Below are 21,981 nucleotides of genomic sequence, written 5' to 3'. Positions count from 1 at the left end.
AATTTAATTTTTGTGTAATTTGTTTCAAGTTGTAGTATTAATATAGACCAAGGGCAAAAATCAATATTTTCCTTAGATAGAAGTGTTGGTAACTCATATGCTCCACTCGAGTCTTGCCAGTGGCGGTCCCAGGATTACATTTAGGGAGGGGGGGGGGATGATCACCTGGGGGTATGGAATATCCCCCAGAAAGGAGAACCCCCCTGGAAAAAATTTGAAATTTAAAGCCTAAAAACTTATTTTTATACGCATATGAGCTCTAAAATATGCTCAAGCTAATAGTATTTAAGTTAGCTAATTAAATATAAAATATTTCGGGGGGAATATATCCCTCCCATCCCCCCCCTCTGGGACCGCCACTGAGTCTTGCCATTATGTTTACCTATCTTATTTATCATGAATTAAATTCAGTAAAAGATACCTAAAATACACTATAACTTATTCAATAGATCCTGTACTCCTAAAAACCCTGAAAAAAATAATTAAACATGTCATGTGAATTGCTTGATCCAATAGTAACTTGTAAGTTACAACATTGTAAAAACTTAAGTTTAATCAACTGAACCATAAAAATAAAGTTTCTCAGTAAAAAAAAAAAAAACTAAAACTAAGAAGTCGACAAAACGTCACGTATAAAATCACTTTACCTCCAGTTAAGTCTCAATATTTAAAATACTAACTAACAATTCAAAGAAATACTTCACTTTTCAACAACCAATATTTCCTTTTGAAGCTACCAAACTCTAAAGCCTTATTATCAATGTCGGAAACTGAAACACTGCATGATACCTGCAAACGACTAATCGATATCACGTATTACGTAGTGTGGAGGAATATCACAGTAGATGCTGCGGGGCCCAAAGACGAGCCCAGGCCGACCATCAGCTGCCGCCAGCCAGTTCTACCAACACCCAGGTGAATAATTTCCCAAACTTGAGGGAAAGCCTCTTATACTGGATGCTGTTGATGCCGTCCACACTCATGCGTTTGTGGCTGTTGTACAGCTTCTCGTACCTGTTAGAGTAAGGGAAAAGAAAATAAAGTATGGAAGAAAATAGGGAAATTTTAAAAATTGTATACATTACTTCAGGCTAGGCCACGGCGGTTGTGGCATTATCTCTTTAATAAATTTTATTTGTGATTGGCGGGATTTGAACCCAGAACGTCAGGGACCGAAGTCCCGCAAGAGGATAGCCTATTTTGATTAAATACTTACTGTATTGTTTTAACACTTTGAGTCTCAAAAATAGCTTTTAGACACTACCAACTAGTATACTTTTTTACCATAAAAATATTGGTTACCGAGAAATCAGATCTGCTCGACACTGAGTATTGCCTCCCTTGTTAACTCTTTGGAATAAAAATATGTGTAGTTACTTACATAGGCGATTTCAAGCTTGTACAAAATACTAGGGATCGACAAGTCATGAAATGTCAGTCAATTTTTTGTAAAAATATATTTGCAATCTTCGGGAAGGCATTAAAATTTTCTTAGGATGAGATTCGTTCCAATTGTCAGCAATTTTGCCACGCCGCGAGTGACGATGATTAGGTTTTTCTTTGAGAGATGTCACAAGGTAAATTGCAGGTGATGATGATATATGTCTACCTGACTGCCAGAACTGCTCAAGATTTCGTCACTATGGCAGGTAATTCAATTGATGATCATGAATTATAGTCATTATGAAATTGTGATGGGTGTTTATACAATTTATGATTACTAAAGCTAATTTCCCAGGGGAGAAAATTTTGTCCCACTCCCATCCAAAAAAATCTGGAACATAAAATCCTGTCCTGCTCCAAACTAAAAGTGTAGTATTGCTCTTCCCTATAAAAACCAAGTAAAAAAAAAACTGATTTACATCACGACATTCACCTCTTGGGGTTGGCTTTCTCCTTGCGGTGAGTGAGCATGGTGTAGCGTGCTATGTTGTTAGGGTAGCGGGATATGTGCAGCCCGGAGTTCCTCAGACGTGACGACATGTCGTCGTCCTCTCCTCCCCATCCCCAGAACATGTTGCTGAAGCCATTCACTTGTTCAAACTGTTCCCTGGTCATGGCACTCACTCCCCCAAACAGATCTGCATAAGGCAACCTGTAAATTGTTTTACATGAAATGTTTAGTCGGAGTATTGAATATGTAAATTTTAATATTGCCACTGACCCATCATTTCTCAGAGGCAGTGCATGTATCCGTGGGTTACTGGGCTTGAAAGGAAGGTGAAGAGATGTTAGTGAGTGGTGTAGGTCCAAGGAGACGATATGAGAACAGAAATCTGGAGCGCAGAAACTTATCACTTTAAGTTAAACCTCTACTAATATGAATACTAGGAAAACTTTTGCCGAAAATGGGAACGTCTTGAGATCAATTACGCTTGTAATAAGCCAGACATTGCTGGTTCAAGTAAATACTACTTTATCACTGTATTCGCCATTGTCTAGCTTAGTACATGTGATTCATACCACAGTACATCACTGCCTCAGATCAAGGAACAGACCAATTGTCCATGATAATAACAAAACAATTTATACAATAAGATTGTCTAAGAAAAAACAAAGTAAATTAAATAATAACATCTAAATACCAAAGGGAATTAAGTCTAAAGAGTCTTAAGATAACTGGAAACCCCAAATTGTGAGAAACTTGACAGATTTTCAGTAAGCAGCAGTGTCAGTGGCGGCAGTGTCGTGATAAGTAGAATTGTAAAAAGAGAATGTTAGAGAGTTAGGTATTTTGCAAATCTAATTGTTGGCATCTCAGTTTTCATTGAAATAGTGAAAGGTTTAAACCCAATGTATCAACAAGAATGTAGAGGATTTGAGCTGTTTTTCCTCTTATGTTTTTACAGTCAACCTTTGTTACAAAATGCCACTGACAAAGGGTCTTTACTCAAATCAAATAATCTTTATTCATTTTTGGTATTTAAATGAATACATTGAATAGAGCCAAATCTTATAACTAATGTCCCTAATTAAAATATGATATGTAGTTACAAATAAAACTGTGTTTATGTTTAACAACGAAACTAATACAATTTTTTTATTTTACATTCCAAAATTAAAAAATCTTTACTTTAAAAGATAGGATGCTTTACTATGTTTGTTTCAAATTAAATCAAATTAAAATATCTTTATTCATACAAGACAAGTACATAGTTGGAGTGTTCATCCAACAAGAACTTTCAATGTGCTGCAGGCTTAACTGCATACTTGTTATGGGGGTAACCTACTATTCGATTTTACAAAAGAGAAAATTTACTTACTTGTAACTAAAAACATCAACAGCTACGGACATGTGACGAGGTTGCTCTGGACATGTATAAAAATTTCTATCGTCTTCAGGAATGAGATCAACGTCGTGAAATATGAAACAATCAAAGTCTCGGACCTTAAGAGCTTCCAAAAACCCGACATTGAACAGCATTGCTCGGTTGAATGGCCCTTCTCCTGCAAAAGAGCGAAATTACAGTTTCAATTAAGATTCGATTGTGTATGGAATAGTAAACAAAAATTAGAAATAATCGTACTAGATATATATATATTTTTTTTAAGAGGTTGGCGGGCTCTTCTACCTTGCATTTGCCCGTCCACATGGGCCACAGAGGCCTGTACCAAGAACTGAGAGGTACCAGGATATGAACTCAGGACATCGCTGTCTTGGGCCGGACATCCATGGCGCTACCGACTGAGCCATTGACTGGCTAAATCTTGTTTGCTTAAGAATGTTGTTTCCTCTGGAGTATTAACATGTCCAGGGTGTTCACAAAAGATAAGTACAGTTTAATACTTAGCCTAATTGCTACTTTTGCGGTTATATTGGCCACATGCTAAAGATAAGTTTTACTAATAATTTTAGCAGAATTTTTCATCTGAATAGATCTTGTGACTTACAGTTAAAAATGTGACTAGCAGATGCAATGGGCAATGTTAGCCAACATAATGGATGACTTCCTCGTTTTCTCCACATCACCCAGTATGATGTATTCCCTCTTAGTTCATCAACTGCTCAATGTTTTTGTTCGGAGGACAAAGTCCACTATTTAACCAATAAGAAGAAAATACATGGGTGATATCAGAAAAGCGAGGAAGTATGTTGGCTACTCTTACCCATAGTGTCTGCTAGTCAAAAAATTTAATTTTAGGTCACTATATCTATCCAGATGAACAAACTCTACAACGATTTGTAAATAAAATTAATCTTTAGTATGTGGCTGATACAACCAACACAAGTAGACCATTGTAAGTTGAAAAGTAACAGTAAGGCTAATGTAGATGGAAAGGTCTGAAAATTTCGGTGAAAATTTCTTCCATCATCGGAATAGGATTACATGTGAATCGGGATTTTCTCATGACGGGATTTGATCTGGTCGTCGGTATGGCGACTGACAATGATTATGTCTCCAGGGTTGCGAGACAAGTGCCAAGACCACGATTCATGTCGAAGATGGTGCCATGAACACAGGACATGTCAACCATGGTGCCGTGCGCACGAGAAATGTCGACGATGTTGCCGCGAACTCGGGACATGCTGACAATGGCACCATAACCATAAGACAAGTTCACGATGGGGCCGCGTAATTGAGTCATGTTGACAAAGACAAAGTGACTGCGAGACAAGTTCACTATGGCGCCGTGACCGTGGGCATGACGATTGTGCCGCAATAGCGGGCCTTAAACTCTACAGTTTAAAAAAATGCAGTGATAGTCTGTTTGGATACCCGTTCGTGGTCAGTTGTGGACATTTTATATTGAGATTAATGTTTCACAGTTACATTGCACAAAATCTGAAATTTTTTAGTCAAAGGTTTTTGCAATACAGTATCTGTGTAATTTACCCAATAATGTTAGTTTTGTAGATCAGTCCCACATAGGCAAACAATTTTTTTTATTTATTATTTTTATATCCGCAATGATGTTTAAGTTACTCATAATTTTTTCGTATGCCTTTTTTGCACGTATAAAAAAAATCCTGTCCCGTCCCGTATCGAAAATTAGGAAGAAAAAAAATCCCATCCCAAACTCATAGTTCAATCCTGTCCATCCCGACTAATCCATGAAATTTTGCTCATCTTTTGTTGACTGATGTATTTTGTGCATCACCCACCTGCTTGCTCAATGATGAATATCCCGTAGTCGATTTGTTGCCTCTGCAGCATAGGATGTAGGTTGCGCAGAAGTATATACAGATGTGCCTCGCGGTTACGGTACGGCACAATAATGGCTACGTGGTCACGAGCCGTGCAGTTCCGGGGCTGCCACTGTCCACCAGGCTGGAGGTCCGGGAACAGACGAGCAATGTCCTCAGCGGGAACTATGTCCTTAATCACTTTCATCGGACCAACTGCAACATTCACGTTTTTACGGTCTTGACTCTTTACTGATGAGAAAAAAATCTTTTTCTTCAAGTCCTAAAATTAATTTAAAAATTACTCGTTATAGGTTGAATTAGGTACTTAGAGTGGAGTGTGGGAAGCACATTAAAACCCTGTTCCACTGCCATCTCTGATATATTGTTCATTTGTCTAAAGAATTACTGTTAGATCTTATTAATGTACGTATTTAGAGTGAGAAAATGGTGGGGGAAGTTTTCTTTTTCTGTAGCACTACTTTTCCTACTTGACATCCTAATTGACACAATTTTTTGGATACCTATTGAAGTAGACCCTTCTTTAAGCACCTGCTGTAGCCAATGAAAGAACATAGTTGACTCACAGATTAGATTATGCTAGGGCTACAGTTTAAATTATTTTTTCTTTTATAATTTTTTACTGTGGTAGTTGATGTGACATATGCTAACTAGCTACATTTATACAAGTTTGCTTTGGCGAAGGCTTGGAGAAATGTTTTTTGATTGAAAGTATGTTGAAATTCCCTGTTGGTTGGCATACACTTACCTAAATTAGGAGGCACTGGTGGACAAAGTGGCAGTGGTCCCTTGTGATCATATAAAACCTGAAAAAAATTACATTTTTCAATAGACAATTCATCTAACATCCTACACAACTATTGCAATCTTCCCTTCTTTCTTTCTGATTGAAAATGTAATAAGTAACAAGTGAAATATTTTAATTTTGTGTGATTATAATGTGTTTTTTCCTATTTAGAAGACTTACCGTACTCACAGTAGGCCTACAGGTAAGCCTTCTCTTCCTATCAAAATCAAACCTATACGCCTACTGGCCTAGAGGCCTTACCAAGAACACCTACTCTTTCAAATAGTTAACGTTAGTATTAACGTGATTTAGTTAGCATCAACATATCAACATAATTTTGTAGCAAGGATGTTAGAGTAATTTCTAATCAACATTTAATGGTACTGGTATATCTCCCATGTAACAACACTAACCCTATTACATATTTTAACTGATAAAGTAGCTTAATTCAGATTAGTTCAATGTCCTGACTCAAAGGTAATAGATTCACCGATTCATACAAACGGTTTCACACTTTAAATGAAAACCTAAAACCAACCTGAGTTTCTGAGGAATTTGCATTGGATTTGTCACTGTTGTTTATCATGTGTCCAGGGAACACGTAGATGTGATTCTTCCCCAACAGAGACGAGTTGAATATGAAGAGAGGTTCGATCCAACGAGATTCAAAGAACGTTGTATACGTGTACTGCAGTACTATCAGCACCACGACCACCAAAGCTAACGCCTTTACCGCTCTAGGAGAAGCTAAACTCATCTTGCAGATCCTGCAAACGTTTGACTTGAAAGTAACTCATTTAATATAGGAGAATAGCCATAATGCTACAATTTTTATTTGTAAGGCAATTAGTCGTTTTATTAGGCAATATTCTTTTATTGCTTGGTTTTATTTTACTGCTTCATTCATACTTTGCTTGAATAAAATACCTACCTTTGAATGGTCGTCATTTCAATTAGGAAAAAATGTACAGTCGAACCTTGTTTGTAGTACGAACCTCAATAAAACAAATTCCTCGATAAGACAAATTTTTTTTAATCCCCTTGAAACTTTCATATAGGTCAATGCTAAAAACACCTCTATACTACGTAGTAATTAAGTTAAAAACCTCCATAAGACGAATTTGTTTGTGACATGGGCTAGGACTGATTAACCTCTATACAACGAATATTCTTAGCACAAAACCTCTAAAAGACGAACGTGACCTCTATAAGACAAATTTCTCATAATCTTAACCTCTATAGTATGTAGTTTTCAAAACAAACAGAAGCTTGTCTCAACATGAAACCCCCACCCATCCCTCCTCCTTTCTCAGTCATTGTTTGGAGAAACCTTAGAGCAAGGAGAAACCTCTATAAGAATAACAGCAGCATTAAACCTTGATAAAACGACCCTCTTTATTAAGACTACCTCTATAGTACGAATTTTTGCCGTACCCCTTGAAATTTGTCTTATAGAGGTTCAACTGTATTTAGAAATATAAGGCAGCTTGCAGAATCGGTGACGATAAAGTTCAGAAAATGATTGTTGGTTATTTAAAGAAATTGATTTATGGGTAGGCCTATACAATAAGCTTAGTAGATTTTATAAAGATAATTTAGACGGCAGTTATTAAAATAACCTAAAAAATTACTGTTGTTTTCAATCTCTTTTAACCAAAATAGCCTTTAAATTCCAATCATGAACTAACAAAAAAAGAGATTTTCTGCCCTCCCCATTTCTGTTGATCAGGGGATTAAGTTATTGTATTTGGGTCCTACCATATAAACTTGTAACTAGGCCTATGTCAAAACTTACCATCTCCTTATTGCAGTAACTCAGAAACTGAATATTTATTTTCCATGATATCGCCTAGAGTGCTGACATTTACCTGAAATAAAGCGAGTAAGTGAACTAATTAGAAAAATAACAAGGCCTTGGATGGGGAATAATATTTTAACATAGGTGTAAGTTAATCAGTAAAAAGTTAACGTCTCCATCATATTTACCAAGAGTTCAAACTGGTCTTGGCCACTGTGCTGATTCCTCCCCTCCCCACACACTTATCAGTATCGCTGTTAGCTTAGCGTTGTCCTGTGCACAAATGCCTTGTTTTGCTCCGTTGTATCTGATAGATACAGTGCGACTGTCCTGGTTTTATTTTGTGATGTATCTACCGAAAAGTTATCTCAAAATAAAAACGGGACCGGTCTCGTTTTTATGTGATCTATGTTATGTTTGTGTCATTACAAGGAGCCTCCTCTCAAATCAAAGACCTTCACCATGGTGTGCCCCAAGGATCTGTGCTAGGACCCATCCTGTTTGTCATCATGATTAATGACCTATCTTTCAACAGACGCACACTTCTTTTTGCAGACGACACTACGTTGTTAACGAGGCACAGTGACCTTACCGATCTGAAGGCTGAGGCATCCTACTTGCTTGAGGAAACCAAGGAGTGGTTTGCAAGAAACCGGCTAAAACTCAATGATGAGAAAACCCAAGCCATCACCTGCACTCTGAAGAAAGGTAATGACGATGAGGCAGTCAAACTTCTTGGCTTTTGGATTGACTCAAAGATCAATTGGAGTCAGCATATTGAGAAGGTATGCGTTAGATTGAGCAGAATTCTATTCCTTGTACGAAAACTAAAGTACCAGATCACTCGTCCCTATCTGCTAATGGTCTACCACTCTCTCTTCCATAGCCACATAAACTATGGACTGGCTGTGTGGGGACATAGCCCCGCTACCCAAAGTCTGCTGCTACTTCAAAAGAAGGCCGTACGTATAATAACATCGTCAAGTTCAACTGACCATTGTCGGCCTATTTTCAAGGAGCTTGGCATCCTGACCATTCACAGCCAATACGTGCTTAACATCCTAGCCCTCCTGAAAGAAAATGAACCATCCTTCATAACTAGAAGCGTACAGCATGATTATGGGACGCGCAGAGCATGTGATCTTGACCTGCCCCGCTGCCGACTCAGTCACACTCTTAACTCCTACCCATCACTTGCTATTCGGCTTTTCAATACACTGCCGATAGGAGTTCGTGCTCTTGACAAAAAGAGATTCAAGTTGACGCTACGCCAGAGTTTGCTTAGTAGACCGCTTTACTCCTGGCAAGAAATCTTTGACGAGCCTCTGGTTTTTGTAAATAATACCGCCATACCCGCCATTGTTGCTTAGTTGTATATATATGTTTTGTGTTTAAATGTTTTTAATGTAAATAAGACGCAATCTATCCAACTTTGTTGGTCAAAGATGAAGTAACCAAGTATCAAGTATCAAGTATCAAGTATATTTCAAAGAAACCATTGAATTTAATTTAACATACAGTGTGACGGGCATGGTCACACTGTATCTAATGGAAACACTTATGGTCTGAAATTTTTTTTAAATTGAGAAATGCTTAGACCCTGTGAAATATGTATGAAATCTATAGGTCGGCCCTAAAGGGTTGTTAAAGTAAACAAAATTTAGGGGGAAAATATAGCCTATTTATGACAAAAGTACCTATTACAAAAAATTATATATCTACAACGTGACATCCTGTAATTTTTAGATGTCTACTTACAGTTTTTTTCACGCTGAATCCAAAAATGCAATCAGTTTTTGTCGGAGAGATTCCTAAGTGGCCGTAAAACGAAGGTTAAAATTACGAATCTAAGGTTATTAGAGCGGTACTGATGGGGAGTGTGGGGCACATTTGAACATGGGGCACATTTGAACGGTTTAAATTTGCCGTCATTTTTATACTCGCAGGCCATTAACCAGCTGTAAAATGTAGCCCTCAAATAGGACAATAGGTTGCATTCATCTTCCTCCATTTTCTGACCAGTTCTTAGTTTGTTGTTGGGAAAAGAAGTTTTAGAGCGCCACAAGAAAACTTTTTTAGCAGCAGAAAAACTACATTACAGATAAGTTTGATCCATTTACCTTATGGCTTATACATATTTTGATACAATTATGCACTTCACATTGATAAATTACAATTCAAGAAAACATAATTTAACTTTTTGTAAGATGGTGCCAAGTGTGGGGTGGATTTGGACAGGATTGTACATTTGAACACCATGTTTTCCTCTGGTAAGCATGTTGTTCAAATGTACCCCAACTGATTATATTAAATATTAACTGTACAACCACTTACTTAAGTTAGGAATCTCTCCGACAAAAACTGATTGCATTTTTGGATTCAGCATGAAAAATACTGTAAGTAGACAACTAAAAATTACATGATATCATGTTGTAGACATAAGTATCAACTACGGTAATTACCCAAAAAAATGTTTAAGGAAAAATGTAGGCTAAGTTAAGTTATCTGATGGATACCAATGTACCGGTAGTGACAAGTCACATTAAAAAATAGGTGCAACAGACGAAGGGATAATAAGTTCGATGATCTAGGATAGGCCTTACAAATTTAACTTTTAAAGAGGTAAGTTAGCCTATTCCACAGAAAATATTGAAATGTTAACCTATATTAAGCCGTGTCTTAAACAGAACAGTAATTTTTTGTAACTTATCACTTACCTAAGTACTCGCATATCTAGATTCAGTGTACAATTTAAAGGTGTTAAAATTGATTGAGTGCCTTCCAATTTCACTAGAAAAATATATAATCTCAATTTAGGCCTAATGCTTATAGACAAATAAACTGAACAAATCTACTGTACTAGGTATTTTTTCTGTTAATTCACACCCTAATAATTCTCTTGGAACATGTTAGGCTAAACTAAAACTAAAGTAAGTAATAAAGTGCGTACAACAGTGTTATATTAGGTTTCCTTGAAGTGTGAAGGTAGTTCTGACTTCTGTTTTGTCTCATGCATGTATTTCGTCTTGTCGTCTGTCATTCCAATCTCCTGTAAAGAGTGTGTGTGAGGAGGTGGAGGTGAGTGTTTATTTCTTTTTCTTAGCTTTGGCTGGCTCTACACTCACAGCTCCATGGAACCATTGATTATAAATCTCCGCAAGAGGTTTGTATTCTGAATAATGAAGTTAAGATACTAAACTTTAAATCACATAGATTTAAGAGGTGAAACTAATAACACTGACTATGCTAATAGCCTCCGCTTCAGCAAAGAGTGGGAAACATCTGAATAAGTTAGCACCTCAGTTCAGTATCACAGTTTCATGGATATACTCTTGATCGTAGCAGTTGCCTAGCCCAGAAAAGATTATGGGAAACTAGACCAGCAAAACTCTAGCAAAACAAATTACAAAAATAAAAATGAAAAATGAGCAGATGATGTTTGATGTTGAATGTTGATGTTTGCTCGCTGGTCTGCTCTACTGTTGCTGTTTCTGTTTGTTTATGTCATGTTTAATTAAATGTCAACATGAAGATCGATCACACATAAACCTAGTTTTTTTTTATTCTGCAACCCACCACAATCATTTATTAAGGTCAGTGTCAAGTCAAGAATTTTAAGGTCAAGCCTATCAAGTTATGTTTGTGAACACTCAATATAGATCCAGTCGTTATTCATCTTACAAAAGGACAACTAGGCCTAGGCTACTTGTATTCTCCTAGATACCATATCAGATTTATTTCAGGTATGTCTGTAGAGGCTTTTACTTTTTAACTTAGGTAACTTACCCCAAAAAAGCAAAGTTATCAACCTTTACTTAATCATAAAACTATTATTGCTGGGTTATTACAAACTCTTCATAGCCTAGCTAAAGGCCTATTTTGCTTGGAGCGCCTGTAGTGATAGTCGCACAGCGATTAGTTAGTTGAAGGGTACAGTTTCTTAACTGGGCTACCGTATGCTAATATCGATTGAAACTATCGAATTGAAAATATTGATTAATAATCAATAGCCTATTTTTAAACATATCTATTATAAAATTTATCATAACCTAACCTAACAAACCAAACTTGCTGATGGTGAAAAAATCGCATGAAAGTTTACTAATCGAATCGATAGTTTCAATCGATATTAGCATAGCCCAGTTAAGAAACTGTACCCTAGTTGAATACCAGCACTCACAATGGTGAAGTCATGAGTGCGTGTTGAAACTTTTTAAATTATCTCCTCAGTGAGGAGTTAGAAGATGAGGCTCTACTTGACCCTAGTGGAAGTATCAATAGACGATCGATAGAAAATACATAGGATTTGGGATGGATACGTATCACTAGACGTCACTAGGTAGGACTAAACTGTATTTTCTTAGGCCTAAGTTATAGTGATATCAATGAAAAAAAATATATATTTATATCAATTAAAAAAATTAGCCTAGTGTTTTCAATAAGAGTAGCCTACCTACATGAATGTCAGAAAATAAAACCTGGAGTCTAAATAAAAAATAGACTAAAAAAATAGACAGAAATAAAAAACAGATAAGTTCACAGTATTAACACTCGTAACACTATGGCACGTAAATAACACATAAACTTAGTCAACTTGGAACAGTCAAGCATTTTATATTTAAACTACGGTAGCTGTGTACCGTACCCGTTCAACGGACGGGATCATGTAAGTTAGTCAGTTGAAACCTCCTTATAATCAGAACAGCAGTTGGAACTTATTTAGTATGATTTTTCCAGATAAGTTATGCTGGCAAAACTCCGTATACAGCACTGTTTCAGGGTCTGTTTCCCAGTTATCAAAACTCAAGTACAATTTGATACACACTGATGCCTAGAAATTTAATTTAATTTACATTAAGTTACACATTACTTATTGCACTGTTGCGTTGGGATTAATAAAATCCGTTAGTAAGGCACAACATTTTTAATCTCACTTGGTTTTGAATTTTCTTACAAAACCTGATTGGAAATGGTTTTAGTATTTGTAATCAACATTTTAATTTAAACATAATATCCAGTACTGTAACAGCTAGAAAAAATAATCTGTATCCAAACAGCTGTTCGTTCATAGATGTTGTATTTTCCAAAGAGATGAGTATTTCATAAATGATGTAGGCTATGTGGTAAACATTAAGAGAAAACTTGACTGAAATCGTACAAAATTGTTTTTTTAATCATCCGTTATTTTATTTTAAAAGTATATGGTGAGGTCATATTTTAATGGCTAAAGACACTTTCGCCAATCCAGTGAATACAAAAAGACTATTTGAATCCCGATCGATTCTCTCCTTTTTAAGGATACGGTAATGTAAGACTTGTTTAGGCTTCTTTAATGTATAAAATGTAAAAATAATAAAAAATATATAATTCTGATTAATTTCTGAGGATTTTTGTTATGTACAGACAAAACTCAAATTTTATTTATAGCCTATATATAGATTCAAATAGATGAGGATTACCTTAAAAAAAAATGGAAAGAGTCGCCTGTTTTTTTTACAATTTAGGCTAATGTAGAAAATGAAATGAATGTGTAAGGACATATAACCAAAACAGTACGTAACAGCACATGAATAGAATAATTAATGTGAACAAAAAAGTAAATTATGGTTATTTTAACCCCTAAGTTATTAATAATGTGCCTACTGAGTGAACTGGACTGTTTTGAGGTTCCAAGATATAGCCTACAAATTGTAGGGAATTTGTTGCTTAAATGATACCACTCCTGTTTTTGTCTGAGAATTCTTTTATTTTCCATCAGCCAATAAAAACAGCTGTTATACCAATTGCACAATTTTTGTCTCCCGCCAGAATGCAAATTGAAATCACATTTTTTAGAATACTGTTTTTGGCTAAATAATAATCACTGAATAATGTTTTAACTTATACCTACATCAAAATTAATGCTAAGAACCTCCTCTTTCCAATGGTAAACTTAGGCCTACAAGTTTTATTGCAATTGCAATTTAAGAGAGTTTACTGGTCGCAAAATTAATTTGAAACATAGCATATCGTTCATGTCCCTTTGGGACATTGTCAGTTCACACTTCAAATTCTAAAGTTCCAAACGGGACGAATGCCAGATCTAGGGTTAAGTTAGAAAGAATAGGCTATAACTAAAGTAAGTGTCTGAAAAACAAAATCAAAGATTTCAAGTTTAAAGGTACATTGAATGATTCGGGTGGTATTATGGTGGTTTTGACGAGTCCGTATGTGGAGAGCAAACAGGTGTTTAAATACTTCATGTAAAACAAACCCTCTAAACGTGACTCCATGCACAATGGATTCAATTCATTTCGATGAAATAGTTCCAAACGAATAAGTAGTTTAGAACGAATCGTTTTCAGATAATCAGTTTTTATTTAGGCATTTAGAAAGTTAGGTTGGGTTTTATGCAAATTTGTGACTGTAACTCAAGTGTTTTGAAATTAGGTTAGATTTAGGAAGGTAAAATTTAGATAATAATGAACCGAAACAATATAGGCCTACGTTAACTCCAGACTTTTTAAGTTACACAGTTCATATAGTGGGTGACACAATTTTAGACAAAACTTAATAAGTTAAATACTTACAAAAATGGTAGCTCATTTTCAAAGGAATATTGAACGCCCAACGATCAGAGACAGCTGGGTCCAGTTTCAAATCATCAAAAAGCTACTGACTTCTCAGGGCTTATAACCAACAACCTTTTGATTGTCAGGCGAGCACTTTATAACCACTCAGCTACCCAGTCTAGTATGATATGTAAAGTGAAGTTGTTACTTGTGTTTCAAAATCTGTTAAATTGGTGTAAGAATTAATATGGAAGATTGTTTGTTCCTGACCCATCCTATTACTCTCAAAGATGATTAGGATGGAAAACTACATATCATTAGGTCATGAGCTTTAAATAAGGGGGAAACATGGCATCAAGACTCAATGGCTGGATATTGACTGTTAGTAACTAATCGTCGATTAGTAGACTAATCGTGACGATTAGTAATATCTGTAAGCTCGCCAGTTTGATTATTGGTCATTGGGCTCTTAATAAACTATCCCTTCTGAAAATGACACAGCTGGTCTTAGTCAGTACCTAACAAAACTACACAAGGCATCTCAATCCATTCTACATTCATCCTTCACTCACATTTGGGTTCAAATACGCACCTAGGTGGCGTTCCCATCTCAATCAATGATACTGAGACTGTAATAATGTCAGTTTAATGCATGGTGAATTAATATAGTTTCCTATGCCTCTACTTTGAATAATTAACCTAATTTGAAAAGATTCAGTAATATATAGAGAATTTAGATCATAAATAAGTTTATAAAAGGTATAATGTTACCTGGATCTGCAAGAGTAATCCAAAGGCTGTCTGTCGTCTACGCGTTTCGAAGCAATAATAGCTTCATCATCAGGTCAAGAACACGTTTCACTCATCAGAGGTCGACAAATAAATATAATTTTTACAAACATACATATACGGAAAAATAGTAGGCCTACAAACCGTGTGTACGCACTTAGACAGGTTTGTCATGACTGCAGCGGTGAAGGTTGGTGTCGTGAACTTTGTCCCTTGCCGGTCAGCTGTTCCTGGTTAGCTATTACAGTATCATACAATGCATTTGACAGGAAATTTAGTTTGTCGTTTAATAGATAATAACTATGGCTTTTTGTAGCTTTGAATATCTCGTATTCTTCTATGGCGTTCATGAAGCTTCCTTTTGTGCAAAATGTAGGGGTGTCATGTTCGTTTTGAAATTTGTATAGTTATGATTTTCATTAATGAGATAGGCTGCATACTTGGATTTTAAATGATTTTTTTGCTTTTGGAAGGTGTTCTTTGAATCTGGTTTTGAAAGCACGGCCGGTTTGTCCTATATAAAAACTATCACAAGATAATCTGAAAACTCCAGTTTTTTCCCCTGTTTCTAGATTATTACTGGACGATGGATTTAGTAATCGTTGTAGTTTGTTGGAAGTTCTAAACGCTACCCCAGTGTTTTTCTTTTTTAATTCGTTTTGCGGTATATTCGGTAGCCTTGTACCATACTCTGATGTTACAAAAAATGTTTTGTCAATTGGGCTATCTAATCTGTTATTATTGGCTTTTTTCTGTAATTGTTTTTTGATAAGTTTATCAATCATGGCGGTTTTAAACCCATTTCTTTGGGCAATGTATTTTATCGTGTTTAATTCTTTGTTAAAATTATCTTGGCTTAATGGGACGGTGAGCAACCGGTGAACAAAACTGTTATATGCTGCCATTTTTTGTTTTGTAGATAAATAAGTAAGTATAAATAAGTTTACTTTTGTTGACTTAATGGAGTTTCTCTTTTTTTGTAAGTTATTAAATATTTACAGAATGGCTGCCCAAGAACAAGATTTATGTCCAAATAAAGAAGCACTTGAAAAATATCCCAAGAACACAAAACCTCTGGAAAACCAAGTAGCAGGCCATAGTTTTAGCGATGGCTGCCATACTATAGGTAGGCCTTCTGTTATAGTTCTTTACGTTTCATAACATGTTGTTAATGGACAAAATATTAAAAATCCATCAGGTTTGGTTATCCGTCTATAAGCACAGATGACTTTTGTAAAGGTTATTTAAAAAAAATTTGCATACATTTTCAAATAGGTACTAACGCTCTCAAAAATATTATGCATTTATATTGAAATGTATGCATATAGATCGGTTCAAGCATAATGTCCGTAATGTACCAGTATTAGTTTATTATTTGGCACTGGGAGATTTTTTTAGTGTTAAATTGTTAATTATTGTCACATCTGTTTAATGCAGCCTATTTTTGGGTATATTTAAGAGATGTTTGGATCGAGTCTCGTCCACATGTGTGTACCGCTCCCCGCACATTAATAAGATATAAATTTGCCTTTAGGCCCATTTAATTTAAACAAAGATAAATATACAAACAAACCACAGAAAATATTTTGAGGCCCTTATAAATGAGCATACAATATTTATATTCCCCCACACAGTCAATAACATGTGCAGCACGTTTTATAATTAGTAAAATGTCAAAATGTCATCAATAGGCGAGGAGCAGCCCCACACTACGAGACCATATCTCATATGAGATTCAAAGAGGTTACAGTACATGCCTGCTTAACACCATCCTTGTCCGGAAAGTGAACCACTGAGTCTGTTCTAAGCAAGTACAAAGACCAATTTCTATGGGACCAAGTTGAGTTTGGAATCCAGAGTGACACCAAGATACCCAGGGTTAGGTTAGGAATATTGGCATCAACATGATCCATATGTCTTTCAAACTAAAAACCACGTGTGAGGTTTCCACTGCATTTCATTCCAATTTGTTTGTAGACAGCCAATTTAGAACAACACTTTTACAATTTTCAGATTCACCCAATACCTGTCCACAATTTTTGTTAACATTTGTGTTATGAGAATACGGGACGACAGTGGCAGGCACACTAGAGCTCAAGTCATTTATCATTACCAAAAACAGTAAAGGCCCAAGACAGAGCCCTGGGGCACTCCAGCCTCGATATTTTTTATGGTCAAAGTACCAGAGCTTCTCAATACATACTGTGACTATGATAAATACTGCTTCATACTGTACCTAAATTAATTACTGTATTATAATAATTAAACTAAAATAAAATTTGGTACTTAAAATAAATTTAATTACCAATGATAGTATGTATGCTTGCAGGTATGCTGAGGGACGAGGATGGTCACGTTTTGAAGCCGGTGAACAAACCTGAACAAGGCCGAAAGGAGATTGAATTTTATGAAACCTTCTCAAAATATGAAACAGATGATATTTTACAGCTAAAACAATTTGTGCCTCAGTATTTTGGAAGTGTCATATTGTCAATTGACGGTAGAAGTAAGCCAACTCCTTGATCTTCTTCCATTGCCATTATTGGTTAAAATGTGATTACTTAACGTATATTTGGCATGTTGTGTCTTCTTCCATTGCCATTATTGGTTAAAATGTGATTACTTAACGTATATTTGGCATGTTGTGTCTTAACTTTTGTTTCACTAACTTCTGTGTAGATATAAAGTCAATGGTATAGGTTTACCAAAGAATATTTCTGGCCATTAGCTCGGTTGGCCTTACACATTTTTACTGCTACTTATGTATTTTAATTATTGAAAAAGACATTGTTATATTACATTTCCTTCACAAAATTTAGTCAGTTTTAGTGGAAGTAATTTCATCCCCTGATGTTACAACATGGTGGCATGTCTCTACCTTTAAAACAACAGCTCGACAGCTGAGGTAATCTCCTGCACAACCTGAATGTCAGTGTAAGCAAATGAGCACATTTTCCCCAAGTAAACAACTGACTTACCTAAATTCAGTTAAGCTCATGTGTGATTCTCAATCAAATGAAATTGTACCTTTTGACCAATTGCCCCTCAAACCCGGAAAATTCTACAAAAAGGTTACAAGTAAAATTATTATGGAATATTAACTGACTTTTCACAAATAGGTGCACAGTTTTTAAAACTCTTGGATGCCACGAGAGGTTACAAGAAACCTTGTGTGATGGATGTCAAGATCGGCAGACAAACCTGGGAGCCTGGAGCTCCCGTGGAAAAACAACTCAGGGAGGAGGTTGGTGAGAATAAACTGTGACAAAATTTAGGATACTATTGCAACAATTTCATCACAGGAAAAAATTCCATAACAGCATAAGCCATGCTATTAAAGATACATTTTTTTTTTAAATTACGTATGATAAGTTTGGATTATTGCAACTAAATAAAGTTCCCCAAAATATTGTTTGTACATGTTTATCAACAAGTTAAGAAATAAGCTAAACGGTGACATATGCACATACATAATATACTTCTTACCGTCAACGTCAACTGTTATTGTTGCCAAAGTGTTTTGCAATCAAATAAAAAAATTATGAAACTTGACAGTAGACTGTTTATCTAGTGTATTTGCCTATAATCCGTCCCACTGAAATCGATAATCATACCTAATCCCTACCAAAAAAATTATTTTGTTTTATGAATTAGAACTTAATTGAAGCAAATCCGTCACTACGTAGATGCATTAAAGAAATTAAGTAAAAGAAGTATTTCTAATCAATACCTTATTTTATAAAAATGCATACAAATTATCATTACGTATAGGCTTTTGACTATTGGTATAGGCCTATGCAAATTGGAATTTACAGTTTTATATTATTTTATATTTTATTTAAATAAATTTAATCAATAACTCAACAAATTGATAATATTCCAAATTTAATATAATGTTTAATCTCTTTTAGTCAAAGTACAAGCTATGTAAACAACAGTGTGGATTTTGTATTCCTGGTTTTCAAGTTTATAACATCACAACAGGTACTTTTGAGAAGTACGGAAAGGATTATGGGAGACGGCTTCAAAGAGATGACATTGTATATGGTAAGTAAAATTTAAAAATGTATGATATTGTTTACAATAACTTTGTCAACCCATTTATAGTACTGAAACAGTCCCTGCTATGGTAATCTTGTACAAAAAAAAAGATAGGCTTACTTAAAAATATATACATATATATTTAATTTAAAGTGAATTCAAATGGCTAGTGAGGATCTTAGCATCTTAGTGAGGAATAGAGCTTAGCAAGCTTAAACAGAGTCCAGAGGCTAATTAATAGCATAAACAAAAAGAATTAAATATAGACCGTCAGCTGTGCTGCGTTTACCATTGGTTCTGGCGCACATCGCTGGGAGCGCCTTGTAGTTACAGCAATCACGCTAAATAACTACACAGCGCTCTCAGCAGTGTGCGCCAGAACCTATGGTAACCACAGCACGGCTGACGGTCTATATTTAATTATTTTTGTCTATGCTAATAGATACACAAAGAAAGTACATAAAGCATAGCACTGATATTTTGTCTTAACGTACTAGTTTATGAAAATTTTCTAATTTCTCACATTGTTACTGTCAGTGTCCATCAAAGTATCAACCAGTGTCAGCCATTTCATTCATATTTGTACAAGAAAGTGATGTTGGATACCAAATAGCAGAATGCAAAAGTGTAAATCATTGTATTATATCAAATATTGTTTGCGTGTAAGATCCGTTTTAAATGCTTTCAATAACATTTTAACCTCGAAACTGTATATGCTATGATGCCCCAATGTAGTTTAGCAATTCAAATCTCACTATTGTTGCAGTTTTCAAGAAGTTTCTCAACAGTGGGACAGAACGTGGAAGAGTCGTTGCGGAGGAGATGTTGCGTCAAGTGACCACAATCCTAGACTGGTGGAGAGTGCAACGGACGTTTCACATGTACTCCAGCTCTGTGTTGTTGACATACGACGCTGAACCAAACCTCACTCCTAGTGTGAGAGTAGTGCTGATAGACTTTGCCCATGTCTTGCCTGCCAACGGTTCTCCAGACCTTAACTATCTGACAGGTCTTGAATCATTTGTACAAATTTTTACATCTGTATTAAACGAGTTATGACAAAACTGTGATGTTTATTAACGAACAAAATTTGCACTGGAACAATCGAAAAAGGAGGAGGGAATAGGATACTGATTGACACAGAATAAGAAATTTGTGATGACGATAGGACCCGAAAACAGTCATTAGATCCATGTTAAATTAATAGTATTTAAGGAAGTGGCCAGATGAAAGTATATTTTTTATTTCCATAACCCCACTCTTATTTAATTTTTTGTAGTTTTGAGTACCAGGGCGAAGCCAGGATGGAACCCATTGCAGACACTGCAAGGAGCCTGAAACCCTTCCGCATGTCCTTGGCTCTTGTCCCTTTGGTGCCTTACTGCGTAATGCAAGACACCATTCTGTAAGAGCAATGATCGCAGAAGAACTACGAAAAAAGGCTGGCAAGTAGTAGAAGAAGTACATTGCATTGAAGATGGTGGATCGAACAGATGATTGGACATTTTAATATATGATACAAAATCTAAAAGTGGAATCCAACTATAAGGTTTGAAACATCAACAAATCAAATACAGGGTTAGGCAAAAGTCTGGAACCCCCCAGTTAACTTTTTAACGCGTTGCAGTAGGAAAACCAAACTCGGCACATATTTACAACATAAGAAATCACACTTTTTCATGAAAGTTACAACTTTGCCCCAGCCCCCAAAATGGGGTATTTTGGGGGCAGCCCTAAATTTTCAAATGTAAACACCTATTATGTTACCCCACATTTTAAAGGGTTTATCAAGAGAAATTGAATGGCACAAACCAGAGGTCAATATCGCACCCCTAATCAAAATGGCAGCCATTTTAATTTTAAAATGAGCAAGCACGATAAAGTCTGGACACCCCCCAGTTAACATTATAACAAGTGGCAGTGGGAAAACCAAACCCGGCACATGTTTGCAACATAAAAAATGCACTTTTTTTATTAAATTTAGAACTTGGACACGGCCCCCAAAATGGGGTATTTTGGGGGCAGTCATTTTGAAATATCCCTTATTAACTTTTCAACTCAAAATGACTGCCATTTTGATTACGGGTGCGATATTGACCTCTAGTTTGTGCTATTTAATTTGTATTGAGAAACCCTTTAAAATGAGGGGTCACATGATAGGTGTTTACATTTGAAAATTTGGGGCTGCCCCCAAAATACCTCGTTTTGGGGGCCAGGTACAAGTTCTAACTTTAATGAAAAAGTGCATATTTTTATGTTGTAAACATGTGCCGAGTTTATTTTTCCCACTGCCACACGTGATAAAGTTAACTGGGGGTGTCCAGACTTTATCCTGCTTGCTCATCTTAACATTAAAATGGCTGCCATTTTGATTAGGGGAGCGTTATTGACCTCTGATTTGCGCCATTTAATTTCTCTTGATAAACCCTTTAAAATGTGGGGTAACATAATAGGTGTTTACATTTGAAAATTTAGGGCTGCCCCCAAAATACCCCATTTTGGGGGCTGGGGCAAAGATGTAACTTTCATGAAAAGTGCAATTTCTTATGTTATAAATATGTGCCGAGTTTGGTTTTCCTACTGCAACGCATTAAAAAGTGAACTGGGGGGTTCCAGACTTTTGCCTAACCCTGTATAATCCAAATTCTATATCAGTAATTGGCATAATTATTGGTGCAAGAGGGACTATTACAAAATTGTTTGAAGAATTAAAAAAATAATAATCTTCCATCAAAATTAAAAAGTGAAATAGTCATAAAAGTGTTAAAAGGATCATGTAAAATCATTCAAAACCATTTATATGGACAACGTTATTAATTTAAGTTACATATTATTTATATCATAAATGTAAGTTTTTTGTTACTGTGTC

At 35.7% G+C, this 21,981-nt stretch overlaps 2 protein-coding genes across 4 annotated transcripts; one reads left to right on the top strand and one right to left on the bottom strand.

Annotated features, from left to right (window-relative positions):
- Positions 1-459: 459 nt before the first annotated feature.
- On the bottom strand, positions 460-10,770 carry LOC128990095 (beta-1,4-N-acetylgalactosaminyltransferase bre-4-like). 3 transcript variants are annotated; one of them, XM_054412333.1, is made up of 8 exons: positions 10,682-10,770; positions 7,729-7,801; positions 6,472-6,700; positions 5,895-5,952; positions 5,105-5,341; positions 3,264-3,447; positions 1,877-2,095; positions 460-1,014 (listed from the first exon to the last, which is right to left on the bottom strand). In XM_054412333.1, exons 3-8 carry the CDS (start codon positions 6,688-6,690, stop codon positions 882-884), a joined length of 1,050 nt encoding a protein of 349 aa, XP_054268308.1. In that variant the 5' UTR covers positions 6,691-6,700; positions 7,729-7,801; positions 10,682-10,770; the 3' UTR covers positions 460-881. The 3 variants fall into 3 exon arrangements, with proteins under 3 accessions (XP_054268308.1, XP_054268309.1, XP_054268310.1); XM_054412334.1 differs by having other exon boundaries at positions 10,449-10,720; XM_054412335.1 differs by lacking the exon at positions 10,682-10,770 and adding an exon at positions 7,920-7,952.
- A 372-nt stretch (positions 10,771-11,142) lies between these two features.
- Positions 11,143-20,171, top strand: LOC128989503 (inositol polyphosphate multikinase-like). The gene is made up of 6 exons (XM_054411398.1): positions 11,143-11,474; positions 16,073-16,197; positions 17,401-17,577; positions 18,191-18,315; positions 18,983-19,118; positions 19,879-20,171. The coding sequence occupies exons 2-6, from the start codon at positions 16,074-16,076 to the stop codon at positions 20,169-20,171; spliced, it is 855 nt and encodes a 284-aa protein (XP_054267373.1). The 5' UTR covers positions 11,143-11,474; position 16,073.
- The last annotated feature ends 1,810 nt before the right edge of the window (positions 20,172-21,981 follow it).

This window comes from Macrosteles quadrilineatus, unplaced genomic scaffold (genome assembly GCF_028750875.1).
Source record: "Macrosteles quadrilineatus isolate MER2022 unplaced genomic scaffold, UCM_ALF_1.0 Scaffold_3__2_contigs__length_128488019, whole genome shotgun sequence".
NCBI lineage: Eukaryota > Metazoa > Arthropoda > Insecta > Hemiptera > Cicadellidae > Macrosteles > Macrosteles quadrilineatus.
The sequence above is the reverse complement of the archived record's forward strand: the minus strand, read 5'-3'. Positions and strand labels throughout refer to the sequence as shown.

Excerpts from the sequence above, each read along its gene's own strand:
- LOC128989503 (XM_054411398.1), top strand. The coding sequence starts at position 16,074 with ATGGCTGCCCAAGAACAAGATTTATGTCCAAATAAAGAAGCACTTGAA. Across the intron at positions 16,198-17,400 it reads CGATGGCTGCCATACTATAG|GTATGCTGAGGGACGAGGAT; the intron begins GTAGGCCTTCTG and ends GTATGCTTGCAG. Across the intron at positions 18,316-18,982 it reads AAAAACAACTCAGGGAGGAG|TCAAAGTACAAGCTATGTAA; the intron begins GTTGGTGAGAAT and ends AATCTCTTTTAG.
- LOC128990095 (XM_054412333.1), bottom strand. The coding sequence starts at position 6,690 with ATGAGTTTAGCTTCTCCTAGAGCGGTAAAGGCGTTAGCTTTGGTGGTC. Across the intron at positions 5,342-5,894 it reads ACCAGTGCCTCCTAATTTAG|TTGGTCCGATGAAAGTGATT; the intron begins GTAAGTGTATGC and ends TGAATGTTGCAG. Across the intron at positions 3,448-5,104 it reads ATTCATCATTGAGCAAGCAG|GAGAAGGGCCATTCAACCGA; the intron begins GTGGGTGATGCA and ends GCTCTTTTGCAG.